Source organism: Macaca nemestrina, chromosome 14 (genome assembly GCF_043159975.1).
Source record: "Macaca nemestrina isolate mMacNem1 chromosome 14, mMacNem.hap1, whole genome shotgun sequence".
Classification (NCBI taxonomy): domain Eukaryota; kingdom Metazoa; phylum Chordata; class Mammalia; order Primates; family Cercopithecidae; genus Macaca; species Macaca nemestrina.
Window position 1 is genome coordinate 92,539,431 of NC_092138.1, and position 20,492 is coordinate 92,559,922.

At 52.9% G+C, this 20,492-nt stretch overlaps 1 protein-coding gene and 1 long non-coding RNA gene across 8 annotated transcripts in view; one reads left to right on the top strand and one right to left on the bottom strand.

The window, feature by feature from the left end:
- DAB2I (DAB2 interacting protein) overlaps positions 1-20,492 on the top strand; it is a 217,053-nt gene that overhangs the window by 128,792 nt on the left and 67,769 nt on the right. For 6 of the 7 annotated variants that reach the window (XM_011750494.3, XM_011750486.3, XM_011750491.3 and 3 more), the window contains exon 3: positions 3,161-3,294. In XM_011750494.3, coding sequence (XP_011748796.2) covers positions 3,161-3,294 — 134 coding nt within the window. Of the gene's footprint in view, positions 1-3,160; positions 3,295-4,098; positions 4,927-20,492 lie in introns of those variants that run through there. The other variant, XM_011750488.3, reaches the window with a different exon arrangement.
- LOC139358212 (uncharacterized) lies at positions 1,204-3,166 on the bottom strand. Its single transcript, XR_011612836.1, has 4 exons — positions 2,462-3,166; positions 2,207-2,308; positions 1,761-1,948; positions 1,204-1,651 (listed from the first exon to the last, which is right to left on the bottom strand). It is a non-coding gene; the product is annotated as an uncharacterized lncRNA (long non-coding RNA).

The following is a 20,492-nucleotide window of genomic DNA, read 5'->3' on the forward strand; positions in this document are numbered from 1 at the left end:
GTGCCTGGCAGCTTTATCAGCTTTTATCTGCCAGTTTAATCCTCACTGCAGCCCCCCATCCATTTCACAGAGAGGCAAGGGGCCTTAACTGTCTTCTGTTGCAGTGAGGGGTGTGTGGAGCTGGGTTTGACTTGGTTCTTAGCCACTGGGCTGTCAGCGGGCTCCACTGCGGTCCCGGAAAGTGGGTATCAAGAACCCTGTTTGACTGAATGATTTGCCAACTGCCCCTCAATTAAAGGTTGTCTTGAGTCTAGAATAAGAGTTTCTGACCTGAAGACCAGTCAACCCCTCTTCCCAAGTTCGGGGCTATAGCTGCCTCCAGAAATCAAGTCCCAGGAGCTGCCTCTGAAGGGACAGCAGAAAAGGTTTGCCTCCCTTCATCTGGCGATGAGGGAGAGGACGCCCTTGGCCCTCCACCCCCATGAAGGAGAGCAACAAGCTGTCTGGCTGGGCAGAGCAGAGGACTGGAGTCCGTGGTCCTTGATTAACCTTGCTTTGTGACCTTGGGGAAGTCCCTTCCCTACTCTGGTCCCCAGTCACCCTGTAATGCAGCCTTTGCATCTGAGTCCCCTTTTGGTAGTGGCTTTCCAAGATGATGAGTATTTGTTAAGCCTGTCATATGCAGGGTCCTGAGCTGAGTTATCTGAGGGACACAGGTCTCTAGGTGGATGTGTGATATGATGGGTGGGTGGGTCAATGGGAACACTCTCTGTTCCCTGGAAGAATCTCTTTTCTCATGATCTGAGCTCCCTGACCTCTTGAATATCCATACACTGCTCACTCCATAATGTTCATGGCTATCTTTGCTACTGTGTCTAGCACATAATGGCTCTCATTAAGGTGAAAGAGTGAATATGACAGGGTATTAGGAGTCCCCAAGGTCATTGTCAGTTTGGGTGGGGGAGGTACCATTCTGAGTAGGCTTTAAGGAGGAGGCTGCTTGTCAGAGGAACATTAAGTAGAGTCACAGGGGGTGGAGTGGGGAAGAGGAAGTAGCACATGTGCCTCAAACCTCCTAGAGGGGGGAAAACTTTTTTTTTTAACTCAGAAATAGGATAAAGCCATCAATATTGCTCTAGAATGAGCTACATAAATTGTGAAACATGCTTCTTTGTTCTTCGTACCTCAAGATTGCAAAAACTATGAAATTTTCATCAGTGTAGAAAATAAAAACCAAGAAAAAGTACAAGCCCATTGGTATAACTTGCTTGACCACAACCCCTGGGAGAAGAGAACCCATCCAAATTAACCAGGTGCAGCCCCCTCCCCTATACCTGGCAAGAGGTGGAGGTTGGGAGAGCTCAGAGCTCACGAAGAGGTGCAGGCCTCTGCCTCCATGCCGTGTGTCCCAGAGAGCCTAGTGCTCCCCTGACCTGCCACCATTTGCGGTCCCTCTGCATTAAGCCTTGCCTTGTCTATGGGTCACACCTCTGGAGAAGGATCCCTCCTGCAGCCCCTAATACCTAAGAGATATTTGTGGCAGCTGATTAGAATACCCTGATCGATAATTCCAGGCTGCAGAGGTCAGGGGCATTTGGACTCCACTGCCTGGGATGGCCTTCTGGTGAGGTAGTATTTCAGCTGGGCCTTTAAGGACATGCAGAATCCCAACAGGTGGCCACAGGGGTAGTTCTCCTGTGGATACGAAAGGCTGAGGAAGAAGGAAAAGGCAGAGGGAGAAAGATAGGAAAAGGGAAATCTTGAAAGCTCTCGAATTAGCCAGGCCCAGAAGCTGGGTGTCCTTGGATGAGTCATTTTACCTGTCTGAGCAAGCCTCTTCATTTGCAGAGAATGTTTTTCTGTCATTTTCTCTCTGTGCGGGTGACATGAGATGACTTGTACAGCACATGTTTGACCTTCTCATGTTGAAGATGGACAGATGCAGCCCAGGGCCTGTGGCAAACATCCACTGCTCCTCTTGGACACAGAGAGGGCTGCCAAACTGACACTTTATTTTGGGATGGATGGAATGTGGTATTTGGATTATATACATTAACCTCAAATTAAATTAATATCCCACTTGCAACCTGGAGTTGAGACTGAGGTGGGTGGCCCCCAGAACCCCCCCCTCCTTAGAGGGCTCCCCCTCCTCCAGTTTTCCTCTCCCTCAAGCTTCCTGTAGGTTCCAAGCCTGGCAGGACCCAGGCTGTGTCCCCTGGGGCCCCCACATCTCTCCCGTCACCTGTAAAGGGAAGATTGGTTCGACCTGTGTGTATTGAACGCCTGTCTCCTCTGTCTCTTCCATCAGACCAGGAGCTCTTGGGATGGGGGAGGTGGGGGATTAAGCTCTGTTCTCAGTCGGTGCAACCTGGTAGGTGGATAAATGGCCTGAATAAGGTTCCCCAAATCTTGAAGCTTTTAATGGGGATACTCAGCAAACCCTTCAGCTCATCGGGCCCCTCCCTGAGCTGGGCGCTAAGGATCCTTTCCCCAAGATGGTTGTCCTTGCTGGGGTACATACAACGTTCCGGGCAGGGGCCCCACACTGACATCAAGCGACTGCCGCTCTGGGAGGGAATGTCGCCCGGGATCGGGGTCTAGGTGGCCAGGGCACTGCCAGGCGCAGGCCAGCCGGCGCCTCAGCCGACCACGCGCCCGCTCTCATCGGTACCACCGGGGGCTGAGAGCAGCGACCTCGCAGCGGAGGAAGGTGCTTTGTCAATCCCCGACGGGGTAGGGGGCGTGGATTCCTCCTGGTGGGTGGTGGGGGGTGTGACCTCGCTCAGGGAGGACGAGCTTGGAGGCGGCGGGGAGGTGAGTGGGGCGGCCGGCCCTGGCGTTCCCCGGGGGTCTCCGCCCCTCCGCAGCCCCGCCCCCTCGTCCCGGTACTCCCCCTCGCCGGGACGCCCGGGGGGCTCGGGCAGCCTCGGCAGCGGTCGGCGCGGCTCGGCTCGGCGTCGCCATGGCAACAGCGGCTTAGGGGGCGGGGGCGACGTGGCGGGCGGGGTGGGCTGGGCCGCGCTGCGCGGGCCGGGCCGTCGGCGCTCGGTCGGCGGGCGGGCGGGCGGCGCGGGCCGCGAGCTGCTGGGGCCGAGCCCGAGCCCGGCCCGCCCTCGGCCGCGCGGCCGCCCAGCAAGGGTGCGGGTCCCGCGCGGGTCCCGGCCCGCCGCCGCCGCGCTAACCCCGCCTCCCCTTCCCCTTCTTGTCGCCCCGTGCGCAGGGCTTCCTCAGCCGCCGCCTCAAGGGCTCCATCAAGCGCACCAAGAGCCAGCCCAAGCTGGACCGCAACCACAGCTTCCGCCACATCCTGCCGGGGTTCCGGAGCGCCGCCGCCGCCGCCGCGGACAATGAGAGGTGAGCCCGCCGCCGCCGCCGGGTCCCCCCGCGCCGCCGCCCCGGGCTGCGCCCCTGAGGGCGCGGGGACAAAGCGCGAGCCCGGCCCGGGACGAGCCACATGGGGGAGGGGACCCCACGCCGCCTGCTGGGAACTTGTGGGGCCACCTGGGCCGGACTGGGGGGCCCGAGGGGAGGACCCTGCGCCTCCCTCCGGGGTGAAGAGAGGAGAGCAGAGGGTGCCCGGGCGCGAAGTGCCCTCGCGGAGAAGTCCTGCCTCGCCTGTCCGAGGTGGGCATTGTTTCCCGGGCCGTGCGGTGCCCGAACCGGGGACGGAAGTGGCGCCTCCGCCCCCAGGACCCATCCCCCTGCCTCAGGAGCCTCTGGGTTTCAGATACAAAAGGCATTTTCAGCCAGGTTTGGCCGAGACCGGGCGCTGCTCGTGGTGAGGGGAAGGGTGAACATCTGGAGGGGAGGAGCAGGGGGCTGGGCCACTTAGGGGGCACATCTGCTCTAAGTAGGGCGCGTGCTCCGTCCGCTGGGGGCCGGGGCTAGCAGAGCGGGCAGTGCCCAGGCCCTGAGCTGGGGGCACAGCCTGAGGCTGGGGAGCCAGGGCCGCCTCCTCTCCAGCCTAGGCAGCTTCTTCCCTCCCTTCCTCACCTCTCCGCTCTCAGGGGTGTCTCCTGCTTTCTGTTTCCTTCTCCTGGGCCAGCCGGGAGCAGGTGTGGAAATTCCGCGGGGAGGTGGCTGATGGGGCAGAAGGGGAGAGGGAGGAGGAGGAGGTGGTTCAACCTGCCGGGGAGACGCTGGCAATGGAGCGGGCTTCAGCTCGCAAGGGCAAGCCATCCTGTCCTCCAGGGGGCACTGGGCGGACACAGCCTCTCAGGGCCCAGGTCCTCCTCGAGCGGTGCCAGCCACAGGCACCTTTCCACTTAGGCACAGGCATGGTGATGGATTCTGGTGCCAGTTAGAACGTGTCCCTGCCCAGCCTGTGGAGGTGAAAGTACGGGCAAGCACCGAGGAGTCTTTTCAGCATTTAGCCCGAACATCTCAGACCACTGGCATCTGCCTTCGTAGGGCTGTATCCGTGTTGGCACTCCCTGTAGGGGAGGCATAGGTAGCATGAAAATATCTCTCCCCTCCTCCTTGGTTCTAGCAGGCAGAGGAGTACAAGTTATAGCCCAACTCCTGCCCAAGGTTGAGTGACTGTTTAACTGACCCCTAGCATCTTCCTGGAGAGTAACACTCCCACCTCCCGGTAGAATGGCTAGACCTTTAATTTCCATCGGCCCAGAGCAGCGCTCTCCAGTGCATCCTCACCACTGCCTGCAGCTGATTTCCTACCCCAGCTGCCAAGCCCAGCCTGAGGCGGGACCCTCAGCCTTTCTCTGATGGCTCTGGTGCCCCAGGGGACCAGGCGTGCCCTGGCAGGAAGATGCAGCCAGGCCAGAGCTCAACGCTGGGTGCAGTCACTGCGTCTTTGAAAATCTCGCTTCCCATCTTTGTTATTGTCTGGGCGGCAGGCCACCCGGTTTGCTGCCTTCCTCCCTCCGCCCGGCCCCTGCCTTCGGCTCTCTTCCCCAGGAACATGCCCTTCTCCGCGCTTTCCTTGGCGGGGGTCAGGACCCTCTGCACCCGCATGCGGGGGCTTGTGTACGTACCCCCTTTTGTGTGCATGTCGTGGTTGTCCGGGGAACAGGAGAGACAGCAGGCAGTCCGGCCTCAGAGTGTCTGCTCTCCCGGGAGCAGGCGGCATGCATGTCATGTTTACCTCCTTACAGCGGGAAGCCTGTACCCCGCCAAGTGCTGGCTGGCCACCCTAGCCAGAGGTCAGGGCATGGTCGAGACGACCTCCTGCAGGTCCTGCCCTGCTTGGCCTCAGGTCAGCCTTGCCACATGCTGAAGGGGCGCAGAGTGGGGGTTGGGAGTGAAACTACAAGCCTGTTTCTGGAAACGGTAGGAAACAGTAGCGGTTGGAGCAGAATGTCACTGGCAGCGGTGTGGAATTGTCTTTTTAATTTTCTATAAACAAAATCTGGCTTGGTGGCTTCTCTGGCACAGGAAGGGAGCCTAGATTTCCCACGGACAGGCAGAAAGACTGGGTTTGAAATCCCTCTACCCAGCCTTGGAGCTGAAATAGGCTTTCCCAGGACTGGGGTCTCCTGATTTGCTGCTTTGCTTAGGAATAGATTCGTCGGCTGCTGCTGGGATGGATGGGCAGAAATTTCTCTGGGGCTGTCCCTGGAGTCATCCTATTTGGAGTTCAGTGAGTAAAAACAGCTATGGTGACCCCGCCCGCCCCTCCAGCTCATGGCCAAACCTGGATGAGTGGAGCGGTACCTCTCCCTGCTCTGATGTGGTGTGGTTGTGCTGTTGAAGGCTGGGAGGGCAGGACAGGCTGCCTCTGGCTTGGCTTAGCAGCGAGGAAGGGTTGTGTCCTGGCTCCATGGGACCCCCACTGGCTGCCATGCCTCTGGTTGGGGAGAGGGTAAGTGCCAAGACGCTAGCCTCAGTGAATGGGTGGGGACAGGAGTGGGAGGGAGGGTGCAGGCTTCTAGGTGGTCAAGCCGGAGCCCTGGTCCCCATGGCCTTCCCATGTAGATGAGTGGCACGGGGCACTCTGGGGTGGCCACTTGAGTTCTGACTTTGGATGAATCTGGTTTATATGGCTGCTGAAGAGGCTTTGTTGAATGCTGTCTGTGTGCTCCGAAAGCTGCTGTGTTGGGGAGGTGGTTTTTTTGCGCTGGAATTCTCTCATCTGGAGGTTGGAAACCAGTTGGTTCTGTGCTGGGATTTTTTTGGCTCCCTGGAAAAGGAGTTGGTTTCAGGGGTGGGGATGCCAAACCTGGCTGGTTGGGATTAAGGGTTGCTATCTGGTTGTGAGGCTGGGGTCAGGCCAGGCAGGGCTTGGTGGGCACAGCTGGGCTCTGGGGGTTGGGGGCTGTAGGACAAGCTTAAGCCTTCGGACTTACTCTTCTGAAACAGCCTCAGGGGTGGTTGCCAGCTGGTCTCCACAGTCTCTGGGTCCCTCAGACACTCATTTCTTCTTCAGAGGCTTTGGCAATAAGCACCAAGGACAGGTGATCATTTCTCCTGGATAACAGAAATACATGCTTCTTGGAGCGCTTTCCAGGTGAAAGGTGCGCTGGCAAAAGCATCTTCATTTTGCAGACTGGAAATGCTGCCGCTTCATTTACGGGGCTGTTTTAATGTTGGTAAAAGTGATATAGAGGATGTGGTTCTGCCAGCCCAGAGGATAATTTCCAAGTCATTCATTTATTTATTAATGTTACTGAGGATCTAGGAGGGTCAGCTGGCAATATTATGCTTTCCTCATTCCTTGTCTTTCCTGACGCTGTTTCTGGGTGACTCTAGCCCTCCACACCTGCTGGGAATGTGTCTCCTTTGGCATGCTACCTGTCTAAACTTACACAGTAGTTACTCTAAATCATCTGTACCCCCATCAAACTCTTCCCAGTCATCCTGGTGCAGGGCTTAGCTCATAAACGCAGGCAGCTTTGGTGCAGGAAGGCAAGGCTGCTCTGTGTGGAGTTAGGGATCGATTCCCCCTTCCAGAGTATGTGTGTGCTGGCTGGCGTTCCCACACCTGAAAGTTGCTAATGGTGGAATTCCAAATGATATGGGACTAGGGAGGGAGATACAGTACTTGGATGTTGGGGATGGCAGCTTCCAGGGACCCTCACCTGGACCTGAGTAGGCAGGAATCAATTCTGCCCCTTGTGGTGAGACAGTCCCTGGAGGAGGGAGCGTGAAGAAGGTTGATGAGAAACAGGGGAAATGGAAGTTAGGGTCTATTTTCCTGCTTTGGTTGCTGACAGGAGGTGCAGGCAGGGCTGGGCATCCATGTCTGGTGTTTCTTGCCCTTGTTCCCTCCCCTACTATAGACAGGGAGGGCCTGGTCCTTTTTCTGGGGACTAGTCTGTCTAATGTGGTGATGTCAAGATGATAGTGCAGTTTAGACAATTTCCAGGAGTAATGGGATGCATGTGATCTTTGGATTTGAAGCCAGGCATTCCTGGGGCAAGTCACGTAACCTTTCGAAGCCTCAGTTTGCTCATCTGCAGAATGGGCATGATGATAATCATGTCGTTGAAGACATTAACATTAATAAATTTAGCATACTTTTCATAGAAATTGTCCGGTTCAGTGCTGTTTCCTTAGCATTTAACACTGGGTCTTGCACATTTCTTAAATGTTTCTAAAATTTAATTAATGCGTGAAAGAGGTTAGATTAATATGTCATAGGTTTTCAGTTAATATTGGTAAGTTTAAGTCACCTCATCTTGGTAAGCCTCAGTTTTCTCATCCACAGTGTGGGAATAATCAGCAATCATGTGGCCTCATCCTGAGGTTCAAGAGATAATAGATGTTGCTGTGCCTGGTAAGGTGAATCGAGCTGTAAGAAGGATCGCTATTGCCTTAAACATAAGAAACAGCCATTATTACCTAGGGCACAAGACATTTTCCTAGGGATTGCTGCCTACACCTGGGAAAGCAAAGCCCTCGTGTGTTTTAATAATCAGTTTTAAAAGTTCATTGTTCCATCTTCTGTTTGGGTCATACTTGTTTTTAATCACTTAGGCATTTAGGTTATGTCTAGTTTTTCTTGATTAAAAATGACACTGGGATTTAAATCCTTGAATATCTTTGCCTATGTTTCCGATTTTTCCCAAAGGATAAAGTCTTAGGAAACAGAATTACTAGGTCAAAAAATATGAATAGTTAGAGGTTTTTCTTAGAAAAATGTCACCCACCGAAAACCTGTAATAATTCATACCCCTCCCCAGTGATTTTTGAGAGTATTTACCTGTTTCCTCACACCCTTCAAAATGTTGGATGTCATCAATAAAAGTCTTTGTCATTTGGATAGGCAGAAAAAGGGCATTTTTTTAATTTAATTATTTGCATTCATTTGCTTGTTGGTGATTGAATAGTGCTTTCCTGAGTTTCATGGCCAGTGGCAGTGCTTCTTTTGAGACTTGTCTGTTCCTGTCCTTTGCCTGAGTGTTCTGACAAGCCTCTTGCAGGATTCTTGGTTGCCCTGTTTGGTCTTCCTCAGCTTGGAGAGGTCCCATGTAGGTGGATCCTGTATGTTAAATGAGCCTCTGCCTTCCAAGAGATATGACAGGGAACTCATTAATTACCTGCAAGGAAGGCTCACCTGGCTCTCCCCTCCTCCTCCCTCTCCCTTTTTCTTTCATCCTCTCCTCCCCTCCTCTCCGCTCCATAAGTAAATCAGGTTTAATTCCTAATCCCATCATTCATAAGGAGGCCCTGTATTTACACAGCACTTTAAGAGGTCTTCTGCCCTGTAGGGTAGGTAAGCAGTGAAAGGGTTGTTCTATGGCCAGGAAAACTGAGGCATACAGTCAAAGGCATGGAGGTGGGGCCTATGCAGAAGCCAGGCATTGGAACCAGATCCCCTCTCTACTGCAGCATTGTACTTGAGCCCCATGGGCACCTTTGGGGGCAGGGCTGACCAGCACAGGAGCACATGATTCTGAGTCTCATCTCTAGAGAGGAAGGGGAAAGCCACAGAATACGACCTGGACGTATAGAAGAATCAATTTATTTTTTGCTTTCTCATTTTTATAGCCTTCCTTTTAGATCTGCAGCTCCCTTGTGTACCTTCCCAAGATCCGAGCTGGGCAATATTTTTAGGAACGGTGGAAATTAGCTAGTGAGAGTGGGATCAGCAAGGCTGAGGTTTCAAAACCTCAAAGAAAGGCTGGAGAAGCCTTTCTCTGCACAAGCAAATGTATGTGTACGTTTTTTGTATGTGTTGCAAGTGTGCACCTGTCCTCATGAAGTGGTGTGTATATTATATGTTAATGTCCTTGTACATGTCTGTGCATTTAATTGAGTTAATACAGGTGAAGTATTTGGAACAGTGCCTGGGTCACATCATATGGGGTGAGACTGTGTAAAGTAGCTGTTTTTGGAGGCCAAATACAGGCAATTGCATATACGATTCAATCTGTGTGTTCATTATAAGTGTTGTCTACTATTGTTATTATCGTGTGTTTTCTTCTTGGGTATACATCTACCAGTTGTTTGTACATGTCTGTGTACGTATACCCTGTTGTATCTGTGTGTATAGTATATTCTCTGAGCACTTGCGTGCATCCCTGTGTGCATGTGTGCACTTTCTGTCTGGATGCATGGACACTGAGCCGGCCGTTGTGTGAATAAGCACCCCACCTTCTTGGGGAGAATTTCTCGGACAGCAACTCTTTGCCTCCACTTTCACCTTCAGTTACCAGGCAGAGCTCAGGCCCAGGTGCCAGGCCTGAGGGGTGCTTTGGGACCGCTTCCATTCTCCTCCAGGTAGCCCTGCCTATTTCCAGGCCCTGTATTAGAATATGCAAATGGACTCTTTAATGCAATTCCTTTGCAAAATATTACTTGAACCAGAAAGTTAATTACCAGGCTCTAATTGATGGCTGTTTTAGAAGGCCACATAACAAAACTGGAGGAGATCGTAAGAGACCAAAGAGGCAAGAGGGAAAAGCATCCAGCTCCCCCAGTCGGCTTGGTGACTCCTTCCAGGGTAGCAGGGTGTGCTTAGCTTCTCTCTGCTCTGAGCAGCCAGCCTGCTCCCTTGTGGTGATTGGCTGTAGGTGAGTGAAAGCTCCGTTTGCACGAAGAACCTCTGGTGGTTCTAGTCTCTTGGCCATCAGTGCATCCATCTGTGAGTTGTGTCCAGGGCAGCATCTGCCTGGGGATGGGGTGAGAAGGTGTGGATAGCAAGCCTGGGCTGAGGTGGGGCTGTACCAACCTCGGAGCAGCCAGGTGACATGCCCAAGGCCTGGGCTATGGGAGGGACAGTCACTAGCCACTCTGCTTTCCCACCCCTCCAGGGGCCTCTGGGCTACCGCTGCAGGGAAGCTGCCCCCAAGTCAGAGCCTGGGAACCTGAGGCAGCTTCCCACAGCCAAATCTCCACCAAGGCCCCAGCTCCCTCCCCTCTGCTTCTCTCTGAGCTCTCTGTGGCCCATGTGTGACGTGAGAGATTGCTTGCATACCCCTTCCTTGGGCTCTTGGTCAGGCCCTGCCTATGTGTGACTATGGGCAAGCCATGGTTCCTCTCTGCCCCTCCTTCCACTCATCCATCAAGAGGAGTGATTGTGCCCACCCACCTATCTCAAAGGACTGGTTGGAAACTCACAGGAGATTATAGTGATGGAAATGGTAGGGAAGTTTCCCCTCCCAGCTGGGGTGTGCCTGTGTTACCATCCCCTCCTGAGATAGAGGGCATCTCTGGCCTCTGTGGGCATATGGCTGTCCTCCCTTGTGTATACAGGCCATGCCACCTGCCACCTGGCACACATGCATGTCCTTGTGGAAGCCACCAGCGTGCAGCAGATGTCTCCTGTGGGCCACATGGGCGATGGGGTGAAAACCTATGGGAGGGAGAGGGAAACAACGTCCATCCCCACCCACAAAGGTTCCTGGCACCCTGCCTGAGAATTCCTTGGGGGAGGGGTAAGAAGTGACTCCAAGGCTGGAGGTCAGGCCCCATCTTGAGGGCAGGCCAAGGAATAAGTCCTCCCTTCCCCCCTCCCTGTGTCGGCTTAGGAGGCCCTCGTTCTGCAGACCTGTAGGGTCATCCCCTTGTAGACCTCAGCTGATGACTGCCTTGGCGATAGGCTGCTTGGAAGCACTAACAGAGCACTTTGTGCCCTGTGCCGGAGGCATTTAGAGTTGGCCAGTGAATAACTGAATGTGCTTAAATTTTTTAAGAGAGACGGACCAGTGGGTAGCCTCAGACTGTACTTTTTAGGGGTTCCCCAAAAGGCAGCCTGAGCAGGTTTTTGCCACCTCCACCCTTCTGCCGCCCCCCTCAGTTTTCCCATCTCTCAGGTGGGGCTAGTGGTACACTACTGCATCAGATGCTCTGCGGAGTGAGTTACTCCTTGGCACAATGATATCCCATCTCCACTTTTCAGTGGGCAGCCCCCATGGGGGAGCAGAGGAGCCCTTCTCCCTACTGTCCCAGGTAACCATCACCTCCTGCCTGTCGCCCTGACCTTTCTGGAACAAACCAGGGCCCTTGTTTTCAGGCTGGGCCTGATTGTAAAAGAGTGCACTGGGGAGAGATAGAGATGGCACCAGGGTAGCATGGGCCCTAATTTGATTCGACGTTGTCATGGGGAGTTTTCATACCGAGGGCAGTGAATTAGTGTAGTGTCTCCCTGTGCCCACTGACTAAGGGGAAGTTAATTTCATGCTCTGCCTTTTTGACATTCATAATCAGAACGTGGTATTGCAGCTGCAGATTGTTAGCAGGTGAAGGATGTGTGAGCCTCAACAATTACCATTTCTGGCTGGGGAGGAGATTGATTAATAGATTGTTCTCAGCCCCACCCCCTCTGCTCCTTACTCTCCTCTGTGCTTTCTTTCCCTCTTTCCAACTTCGCCACATTTCATCAGTAAACTAAGTGGCTATGACTAAATCCCTACTCTTGTACTGGAAACCCAGGGCAGAGGAGGACCTGTATGACGAGGAATTGCTTAGGACACCTGATAAAATGCAGATTCTTGGACACTACCCCGGATCTTCTGAATTAGACTCTCTGGGTGGGGTGGTCTTGCTTCCCCAAAGTTTGCTCCTTTTGCAGAGGGGCAGGCATTGTGCCCCAGCTGTGTGCTGGTGACTTGCCTAAGCACTTCCTATGCTGTACTCTTAGTGATTTCTCATAGCAAGAGGGCTTTTTGTTTCCCATTTCACAGTTGTAGAAACTGAAACCTGATGTGTGAGTGGCCCAGAATCACACATTGGAGGAAACCCAGTAACCAGGCAAGTCCATTCCCTGGTTGATGTCAAGATCCCACCAGTAGCATGTCATATCCTTTCTCCTTAAGGCTGTGACGCCTTTTGAAATAAACCCTCTGCCTCCTCACAGGAGTATCAGTAGCCCCCTTCGGTGCTTGCACTGGGCTCCCATTATGAAAAGCTCCTCCACACCAGTGCCCTGGGTCTCCTGAGGGTGCTTGGAACAGTCAGGGCATTTGTGACTGATCTGCATTTTGCACCTGAGGTAGGTGAGGCTCAGAGAGGTGAAGGGGCAGAGGCAAGGGGAGCTGGAACTTGTCTCCTAACTCTAGGTCCAGTGCTCATCCCACCTTTGCCACCAAGGCCCGCTCTTCTCACTAACTTCCTGGTTGCAGGTGGGGAAACTGAGGTTCAGGGAAGTGTACCCACTTGCTTAGGATCAAGCGAGCCGCAGTAATGCAATTCAAGGTCCGCCAAGTCAAATTCCACAGGACAGGACTAGTCAGCATTTTAGGACTGGACCAGATACCCTTAGCTCCCACCTGAGAGTGGAAGTCTTCTAGACCCCTTGGAAGATCTCGGCTCAGGGAAGAGAATAACTGTCTTTGGAGAGACTAGGCCAGGTGGGGTGGGCTGCACTCCCAACTAAGGAGGCCCGGCACCTGCTAGGGTTGTGGGAGGTGATGGGGAATCTGGGCCTGTGAGGCGGGCAGCTGGAATCTGAACCTAGGGCTGCCTTACTCTGAAATCCTGTCCCCCACACCGCCAGTTGCCGTGGAGGTTAATAGCAGGCGTGCCTGAGTCAGTCTCCCAGAGCTGGCCCAAGGCTCAGCTCCACCAACTGCTTCCCTCTGAGCTTCAGATTCTCTATTTCAGTAAAGCAAAAACAAAAATGGAAACTAATGTCTCGGGGCCCAGGATTCCTGGCACAGGGCTGGCCCAGTCTTTCCTGGGCTTTGGTTTACTGCATTCAGGTCATGAAGCCCCTGGAGCTGTTGGAGAATGGAGCCATCGTAGTGGGGCGGGACGGAGATGCCTTTCATCCTGCTCCGTTCATGGCAAACTGCTTCTGACACTGTGATAGCCCCACCCACTGCCCTTGAGTGGCCACTCAGGATGCGCCAGGCTCTGTGCCTGGTGCTTACTTGTGCATTTGTTCAGCTCATTCTTACTGTAGCACTTTGAAGGGTAGGTGCTATTACTATCCCCATTTTACAGAGAAGAAAATAGAGTCACAGAGAGACTGAGCAGCTTGTTCAAGTCCTACAGCTCATAAGTGGCAGAGCTGGGTTTCAAACCCAGGCGGTTGGCTTCATTATGTAAGGCCTCTATCAGGCAGCATTCTACGTGGCCTGTGCTCGTGTGCTCTGTTTCACATTACATGTTCTGTCAATGATCAGATTGATAAACCACTTGGTCACTTAAGAAGCACCTGTGTGGTAGGCATTATGCATTGTATATGCATCGTCTCTGATTTTCTTGACTACCCTCATTTTATCCTCCCCCCATTTTATAGGTGAGGAAACTGGCCTCAGAGTATAAAATCATGTAGCCAGGATTAGTCTCAGGTTGCCTTTAGAATCTAGATCTCTTTGTATCCACAGCCAGGGCCCTCTATAGTGTATTAGCTGACATGGCTGAGCACATCTTATGTGCCAGGCCCTGCTCCCTGCACTTCACTGAGTTGAACTCGCTTCACCCTCACAGCAGCCCATGAGATATATACTGTTGCCGTCCCTGGTTCACAGCCAAAGAGGCGTGAGTTGTGTGGCCGGAAATGGCAGAGCTGGGATTAAACCCAAGCTGTCTGGCTCCCACATCAGTGTTTTTAACCACCCCACAGTACTGCCCTCTCCCTATCTTATAGGTGAGGAATTTGAGGTTCTGAGAAGTAAAAGTCACTTGCCCTGAGTCGGACAGCAGGTGAGTGGCATAGACAGGATTTGCATCCAGTTCTTTCTAGAATGTTTTTCTGTCTCCCACAGGTGAGAGAATGTGGCTGCTGCCAGGCGGTTTGGAAGTGTGTCCCAAGGGCACCAGGGGCTCTGCAGGGGGCTGCTGTGGGTGCCCAAGTCCTGAGGTGGTAGGGGTGGCGGTGGAGGCAGGCCTTAAGATGGGGTCATCAGGATGCAAGGGCAGGCTTGGATCAGTGACTTCCCCTCCTATTTGCAACTTATCACTTATTCTTAAGCATCTTTTTCTGTGGCTCCCTTAGGGTTCTGGGCTCCCATACCTCTTTTCATCTGGGCAGAGCTGATGAGCTATGGCTGCATTTGGATCTGTTGACTTACAATGCCGGGTGAGGTGGGGCAGGTAGAAGAAGGGATTGTGGCTAGGCTAAGTGACCTTCCATAGCACTTCTCTTCCTCCAAGGTCAGAACATGGAGGTGGCTTTCATCACTACCCAGGAGGGTGAAGGCAAACAGGGTGATGATGATCGTGGCCAGCGACTCCCCCACCAGCCTCTGCTCAGGATCTGTGGGAAGACGGGTGAAGCTGGTGCCGAAACCCCCAGCCACCCCAGGCAGTACTACAGCAGACTCACCAAGGGGGTTGCCTATTGTGCTGCAGGCCACACTGCCCTGGTGTCAACTGCCTTCTGTGGACTGAACGTGACGTGGGGAGGTGGTAGTGCTAGGGCCAGATATTCTGCCTGGAGCCCATCCAGCCTGCCTGAGGTGGTCTTGTTCAGTTGCCCTACGATCATAAAGTCCACGAATTTGATGGTTGTTTGAGGATAGGGAAAACCTACTCCAGAGAATTTCAGAATTAAGGAATAATGGAGCTGGCAGAGAACTTAGTAAGTCTGAGAGTCTCTGCAAGCCAGGGGTGCACTTGAAAGGCCTTGTTGCCTTTCGTACCTCTGCTGCTTATTATTCAGAGCACCCACACGAGTGTTTTCCCGAGCTGGGTTCCATGGAACACCTGTTCTTAGAGATGTTAATGGGTGTTTGGGATGAAAGAATTCCATAGTCCAAATAGGACTGGGGAGCAGTCTGTCCAGAGTTTCTCAAACTCAGTTCCAGAGGTTCTTGGAGGTGAGACTCCAGTGGGGTGATTGTGTGCTCAAATGCATTTTCCGTCCTCAAATTTTGCTTCCTCATTCTTGGGAAATCATTTGTGACCCAGGAGATTAAAGGCCCTGAGAGGTCCTACAATAAACAAGTCAGTTTTGCTTTGTTTAATCCAGGGTTTCCTGTCCCCCAACCCCAGGAGCAGCTGTTAACATCTGTGGAGCAGTTGTATTTTGCAGAACATTATTTGGTAAACATTCTTTTGAGGTGTTATGTCTCCTCAGAAGCATGTTTTGGAGGAAACTCTGGAAGTGTTCCCTGCCATATCTGCAGGAATAAGCCCTGAATGATGGCATTGCTGGCTCAGCAACAGGTAGTGGGTCATATGTATTTGGAAAAAGGCATCCCAGGTTCTCAATATCATTCCTCAAAGCAGCTACCAGCCCTCCTGTGTGTGGGATGGAGCCTGGCTCTGGTCAGAGAGCCCTCTGTGGGGAGGTGGTTTGTCTGGGACGAGCCTAGGCCTAGGGTGTGGGGGTTTATTCCCCTTTTTGCAGGCTGGGTGGCTCCCGTGTACCTGGCAGCTTGAGCTCTGGGCCTCCCCATTCCCCTCTAGACTCCCTCTGCAGAAGGCAGTGGTCGGGCAGAGGCTGCCCACAGATTTGCATAATTGCAATGTCCCCTGAATAATTAATAAAGCTCTGCCCTTGCTGGGAGCAAAGTCTGCACCATTATGGATGGGTTTGCCATGGATGGGTTTGCCGGAGCTCTTCCAGGGGAGCCGATGGTTCCCGGACTCCTCTGCCTTTCCTGGCATGGAGCCTCCAGAGAGAGGAGAGGGCCCTGGGTTGGGGGCCAGCTCTGGTGTGTCCATATGGCTCCCATAGCATGATAAAGGGCAGGTGGGGGTAGTGCGTGCTTTCTTCCACGATCCACACATGGGTTTTCTAGCACACAGATGGTTTAGTATTCTTATTCTTTCTGCTTTCTGTGGTCCCACTAACCCTTTTTCTCTGAAGCGTGATCAGCTGTTTTGGGGACTTAGCCCTCTTTTCTGGCAGCCCAAAGGGATCACTGCTTATGCAGTGGGTAAGAGCAATGAGGGCCAATTTTCAGACAAGTAGGGGCGGGGAAGGTATTTCTGTTTGGGGGCCTTCTTCAATCCCTCCCAGTTTCTGGGCTTGTTAAAGTCGGAGGTAGCCTGGGAGTGATTCCTATTTGAGATTTCTAAATCCCTTTTGATGGTGTTTCATTGATGTGGGTTTTCCCTCTGACACATGGCCTTGTCTCCCTATCATGCTAGAAAGGAGAGTAAGGGGTAGGCCTGCCCCCACCATGTAGTTGATATTGGGGAAAGTCCTAGAGTCTCACCACACCACGAGTACTGTTGAAAGGCCTTGCTCCAAACCTTCTATAGGAGTATTTCTTAAATGGGTTCCACTGAACATATTCTTACAGATGTTAATGGGTGCTTGGAATGAGGGAATTCCACAGTCCAAACAGGTCAGGGCAACGTCCAGTGAACCAAGTCAGTCAGTTTCTTTGATGCATGGTTCCTTAGAGGCTTTAATGTGCCAGTGTGTGTCTGAGCCCATGGGAGGGGGTACAGGATGCTCTGCTTCCCATCCACACCGGCACTCCAGTGTTGGCACATCTCCAGCAATGGGGAGCTCTTTCCATCTGGAGCGGCCCCTTCCCTTGGAGGACAGTGCCAACTCTTGGAAATGTCCCCCTTTGAGGAGCTTCCCCAGCCAGCATTTATGGGTCACCCTGTCATTCCCCACATGGCCCTCACACCAGCTGGGAAGGTGGCAGGGCAGGGATTATTCCATTTTATAGATATGGTAACTGAGGCCCAGAGAGGGTAATTGTCTCACCCACAGGCACATAGAGTTGATATTTAAACCCACATCTGCCAGCTGGGCTTTCAGCTCTTTCCTCTTGGCCACCAAGAAACCATTTGCTCCCTGGATAAATGTCAGTATATTGGCTGGGGTGGGGCCTTCGGACCTGTTGCTCTGAAAGCACCCTTCCTAGCTTGCTTGGAGTGTCTGGGGGGTGGAGGCAGGAGTGAGCGAAGCCTTCCTTCAGGGTTTCCAAGCTGTGGGGCCTGGCTTTAGAGCCATTCATAGATAGGGGCCTAAAACCGCCAGATGCCTGCTTATCACACCACTTCCAACTCTCACCCTTTTCCTTCTCCTGCCCTCTTGTTATAGGGTGAGGATATTTGAGGTACCCCAGGAACTGGGTATGCACTCGACTTGGGCCAGTAGTGGTGGTGCAGGGGTGATGGAGTGGGACAGGGGGGTCCAGCTGGCTTGTCTTTCTCCAGGCCTTTCTGAGAGTTCTTGGACAAGGCTGGTGGATGACTAGGGGAGCCTGGGGTGAACTTGTTCACAGCAGCTGGGCTTAGAAGCTGCACCAGGGCTAAGATGTGACTTCAGGACTCGGGCCAACTGTTTTATATCTCAAAAATCTCCTTGGGTTATACCATACACCATGAAAGGTACTGCATTGCCACACCCAACAGTTCCATTCTGGTCCTAAAGCAAGCCACATGGGGGCTCTCTGATGAACAGAATCCTGCTCTGCTGACACATGTACCCAGTCCAGATCCGATGCCCCAACTTCCTCCGTGATCTGGGACGAGTCACCTAATCTCTGACCCTCTGTCTCCTCATTTTCAAATGGGCACCAAGATTGTGGCGCCTAACTCCCAGGGTTTTGAGGTCTATGTGGGATCGTGTTACGTGGTAATTTGATCATGTCATTCTGTCGTCACACACACATACTCACATTCTCACACACCGTGCTTTTGCTTTTCTGTTTGAGATCCCACAACCTGTCAGCACATCCAACCCAGTCTTCCCAGGGTCCACCTCATCATATAAGCAAGAGATGGCCAAAGGCAGACATGAAGTGATGTTTGTGCTGACATTTCTCCTACTTAGAAAATCAATATTCTGTGGTCTGCCTAATTGCTCTGTTGCTGCTAAATGAGTCATTATGGAGGGAAAATAGCAAATGCATTGTGAGATTAATGGGAGAAAATAGTTGACAAATGACTTTGGTTTGCTTCCGAAACTCTGAGAAGGTGTTACTACGTGAAATCTGGAGAGCCACGCAAGGCCGAGTCCCAAGCAGCAGGGAGACAGGCAGGCAGCTATTGGTGCTGTGAGCCTCCCTTTTAGGGTGGGGCACCAATTCAAGTATTATAGAGGCTGGACTCAGGAGTTGCTGAGTGATGAAGTCAGGAGCCAACAGTGGGATAGGCGCTCTGACAGCCTGGTCTCAAAGGAGAGGATACTCTTCAGTTAGAGCCCGTTACGTGCCAGGCATAGTGCTAAGCTGGGGGATGCAAATGAGCAAAACCAGCCCCAGCTCCTCCCCTAGTGGAGGACACAGGCTGAAGTGCAATTGTCTTACAGGTAACTGTGTAATTGCAATTAAGATGTGTGTCCTGAAGGCAGTGAGAGCCCAGATCTGAAGGGTTTCATCTGGTGGAGGTGGTGGCAGTGGCCTCCCCAACGACAAAAGGAGTAAGCTGAGCTCTCAGGGAAGAACCTTCTGGGCAGTGGGAGAACTCGTGCAGACCCAGTGGGTCTTCTAGGAGGGGCTGCCAGTGGACTTCTATGGCCCTAACCCTCCGACCATCCTAAGAAATGGATATTTCTCATTTCACAAGCGAGGAAACCAGGATTGAAGATGGTTAAGAGACTTGCGGGAGGTCATAGAACCCTTAAATGGCGGAGTCCAGATTTGAACGTGGGGAACCCATGCCAAGGGGCATGCCCCCCCCCCGCTCCAGGGAGCTGGCCTTGGCACTTGCTGCCCTGAGAGTGTCTCTTTAGCTAGGGTTGAGGACCTTGCTCCTGCAGGGCAGGGGGCTGCATGGTGGTTGCCTGAGAGCCTTCTGAGCGAGAGGGTTATAGGACTCTAGAAAGGGGGCACCCTCAACAGCCACAGCCAGGCCTCTTTGCTTTCTCAGGTCTTTGCTTCCTTTTAATGACAATGTGACTCGGGTAGTTTTCTGATGATCAAAATGCCAAGTCAACTAATGACTCCTCTTTCAAAAGGCTCTGTAAATAACACACTTCTCTCCCCATGAAATGGGTCGGTTTATTCTCTGCCTCTAATCCCAGCTGGCCTGTCATCAGGCGGGGCCTATCAGTTGTCTGCAGAGGTGGGTGGAGGTATGGTCACCTGAAGGTGCTTGTAAGGACAGTGCTTGTGAGTCCTTGTAAACTTCCCAAGGTTTCAGGAATGGCAGCAGCAGATAAGAAGAGTCCAGGCATTTCCTGTGGGCATTGTGAAGGAGCACCAGAGGCATCCCACTTTGCCTGGTTGTAGCTGAGCATCACAGTGCCATGAGAACCTGGTAAAAAGATTCCGGAGCCCCACCCTGGGAGGGTCAGGGTCACAGGTCTAAGGGGGGCTCTGGAATCTGTATTCCTGATAAGCCCCAGGTGATTCTGAGACCCACTCAAGTATTGAGATCCCCAGTTAGCAGCTCTGGATTCTCCCCTCTCTGAGAGGGTCATAGGCCTCCAAGGGATGGTGGTAGTGGGGAATGCTTTTATCTTCCTGGGCTGGATGTAACACTGCCTGCTGCCAGCTTGGGGAGCCAGGCCACACTGTGCCCCTAGGGCCACTTGTAGGGCAGAGCCTGGTGCTCAGCTGAACCCCAGGTGAGGCAGGAACTGCCTGGGATGCTTCGCTGCTGCTACTGGCCGGAAGCTGAGTTTCATCCCAAACTCAGGTCTGACTGGCTGTGCCCTGTCCCTTGCGAAATATGAACTGCAGCCCTTCCTGGCGAGAGGCTAAGTGTTTATGTGGGCTGGTTGCAGAGCCCAACTCTTTATCCTGCTCAGATTCCATTTCCAAAATAATTCTGCTTAGTTCTTCACATAAACAGCAGAGCCCTGAGGGACTGGCCCTGAGAGTATAGAGGGGATCCATCCCCATCCCAGCACCCCAGTGTGCTCTCAGGAGACACCAGTGGGCATCCTGTGGGTGGTACCCAGAGCTCTGCTTTCTTCTGTTAGGAGGCCAGGAGCCACATTCCTGAGGCCCAGGAATGTGATGGGGAAACAAGTTTCCCAGGTTGGCCAAAGACCAAGATGGGAGCCATGGGGCCAAGGTAGGTGTGGTAATTCAGTGCCACATGTTTCCCATGGTCAACCCTGTAGTCTCTCTCCCCGCTAAGTCAAAGGGGCAGCTTTGCTGTTGTCAGGTTATTTGGTGAATTTCTGTAGCCTCTAATGATGAGTGGTGAGTTGGAACTCTGTCTCTTTTGCTCCTAGCATCTATCAGGAAGACTGTTTCAGTGAAGGCAAGTCTCATACGGAGCTGGGCCTTGTGCATGTATGTGTCATAGCAAGCACTCATGAAGATGGGCCGGGGTCTCTT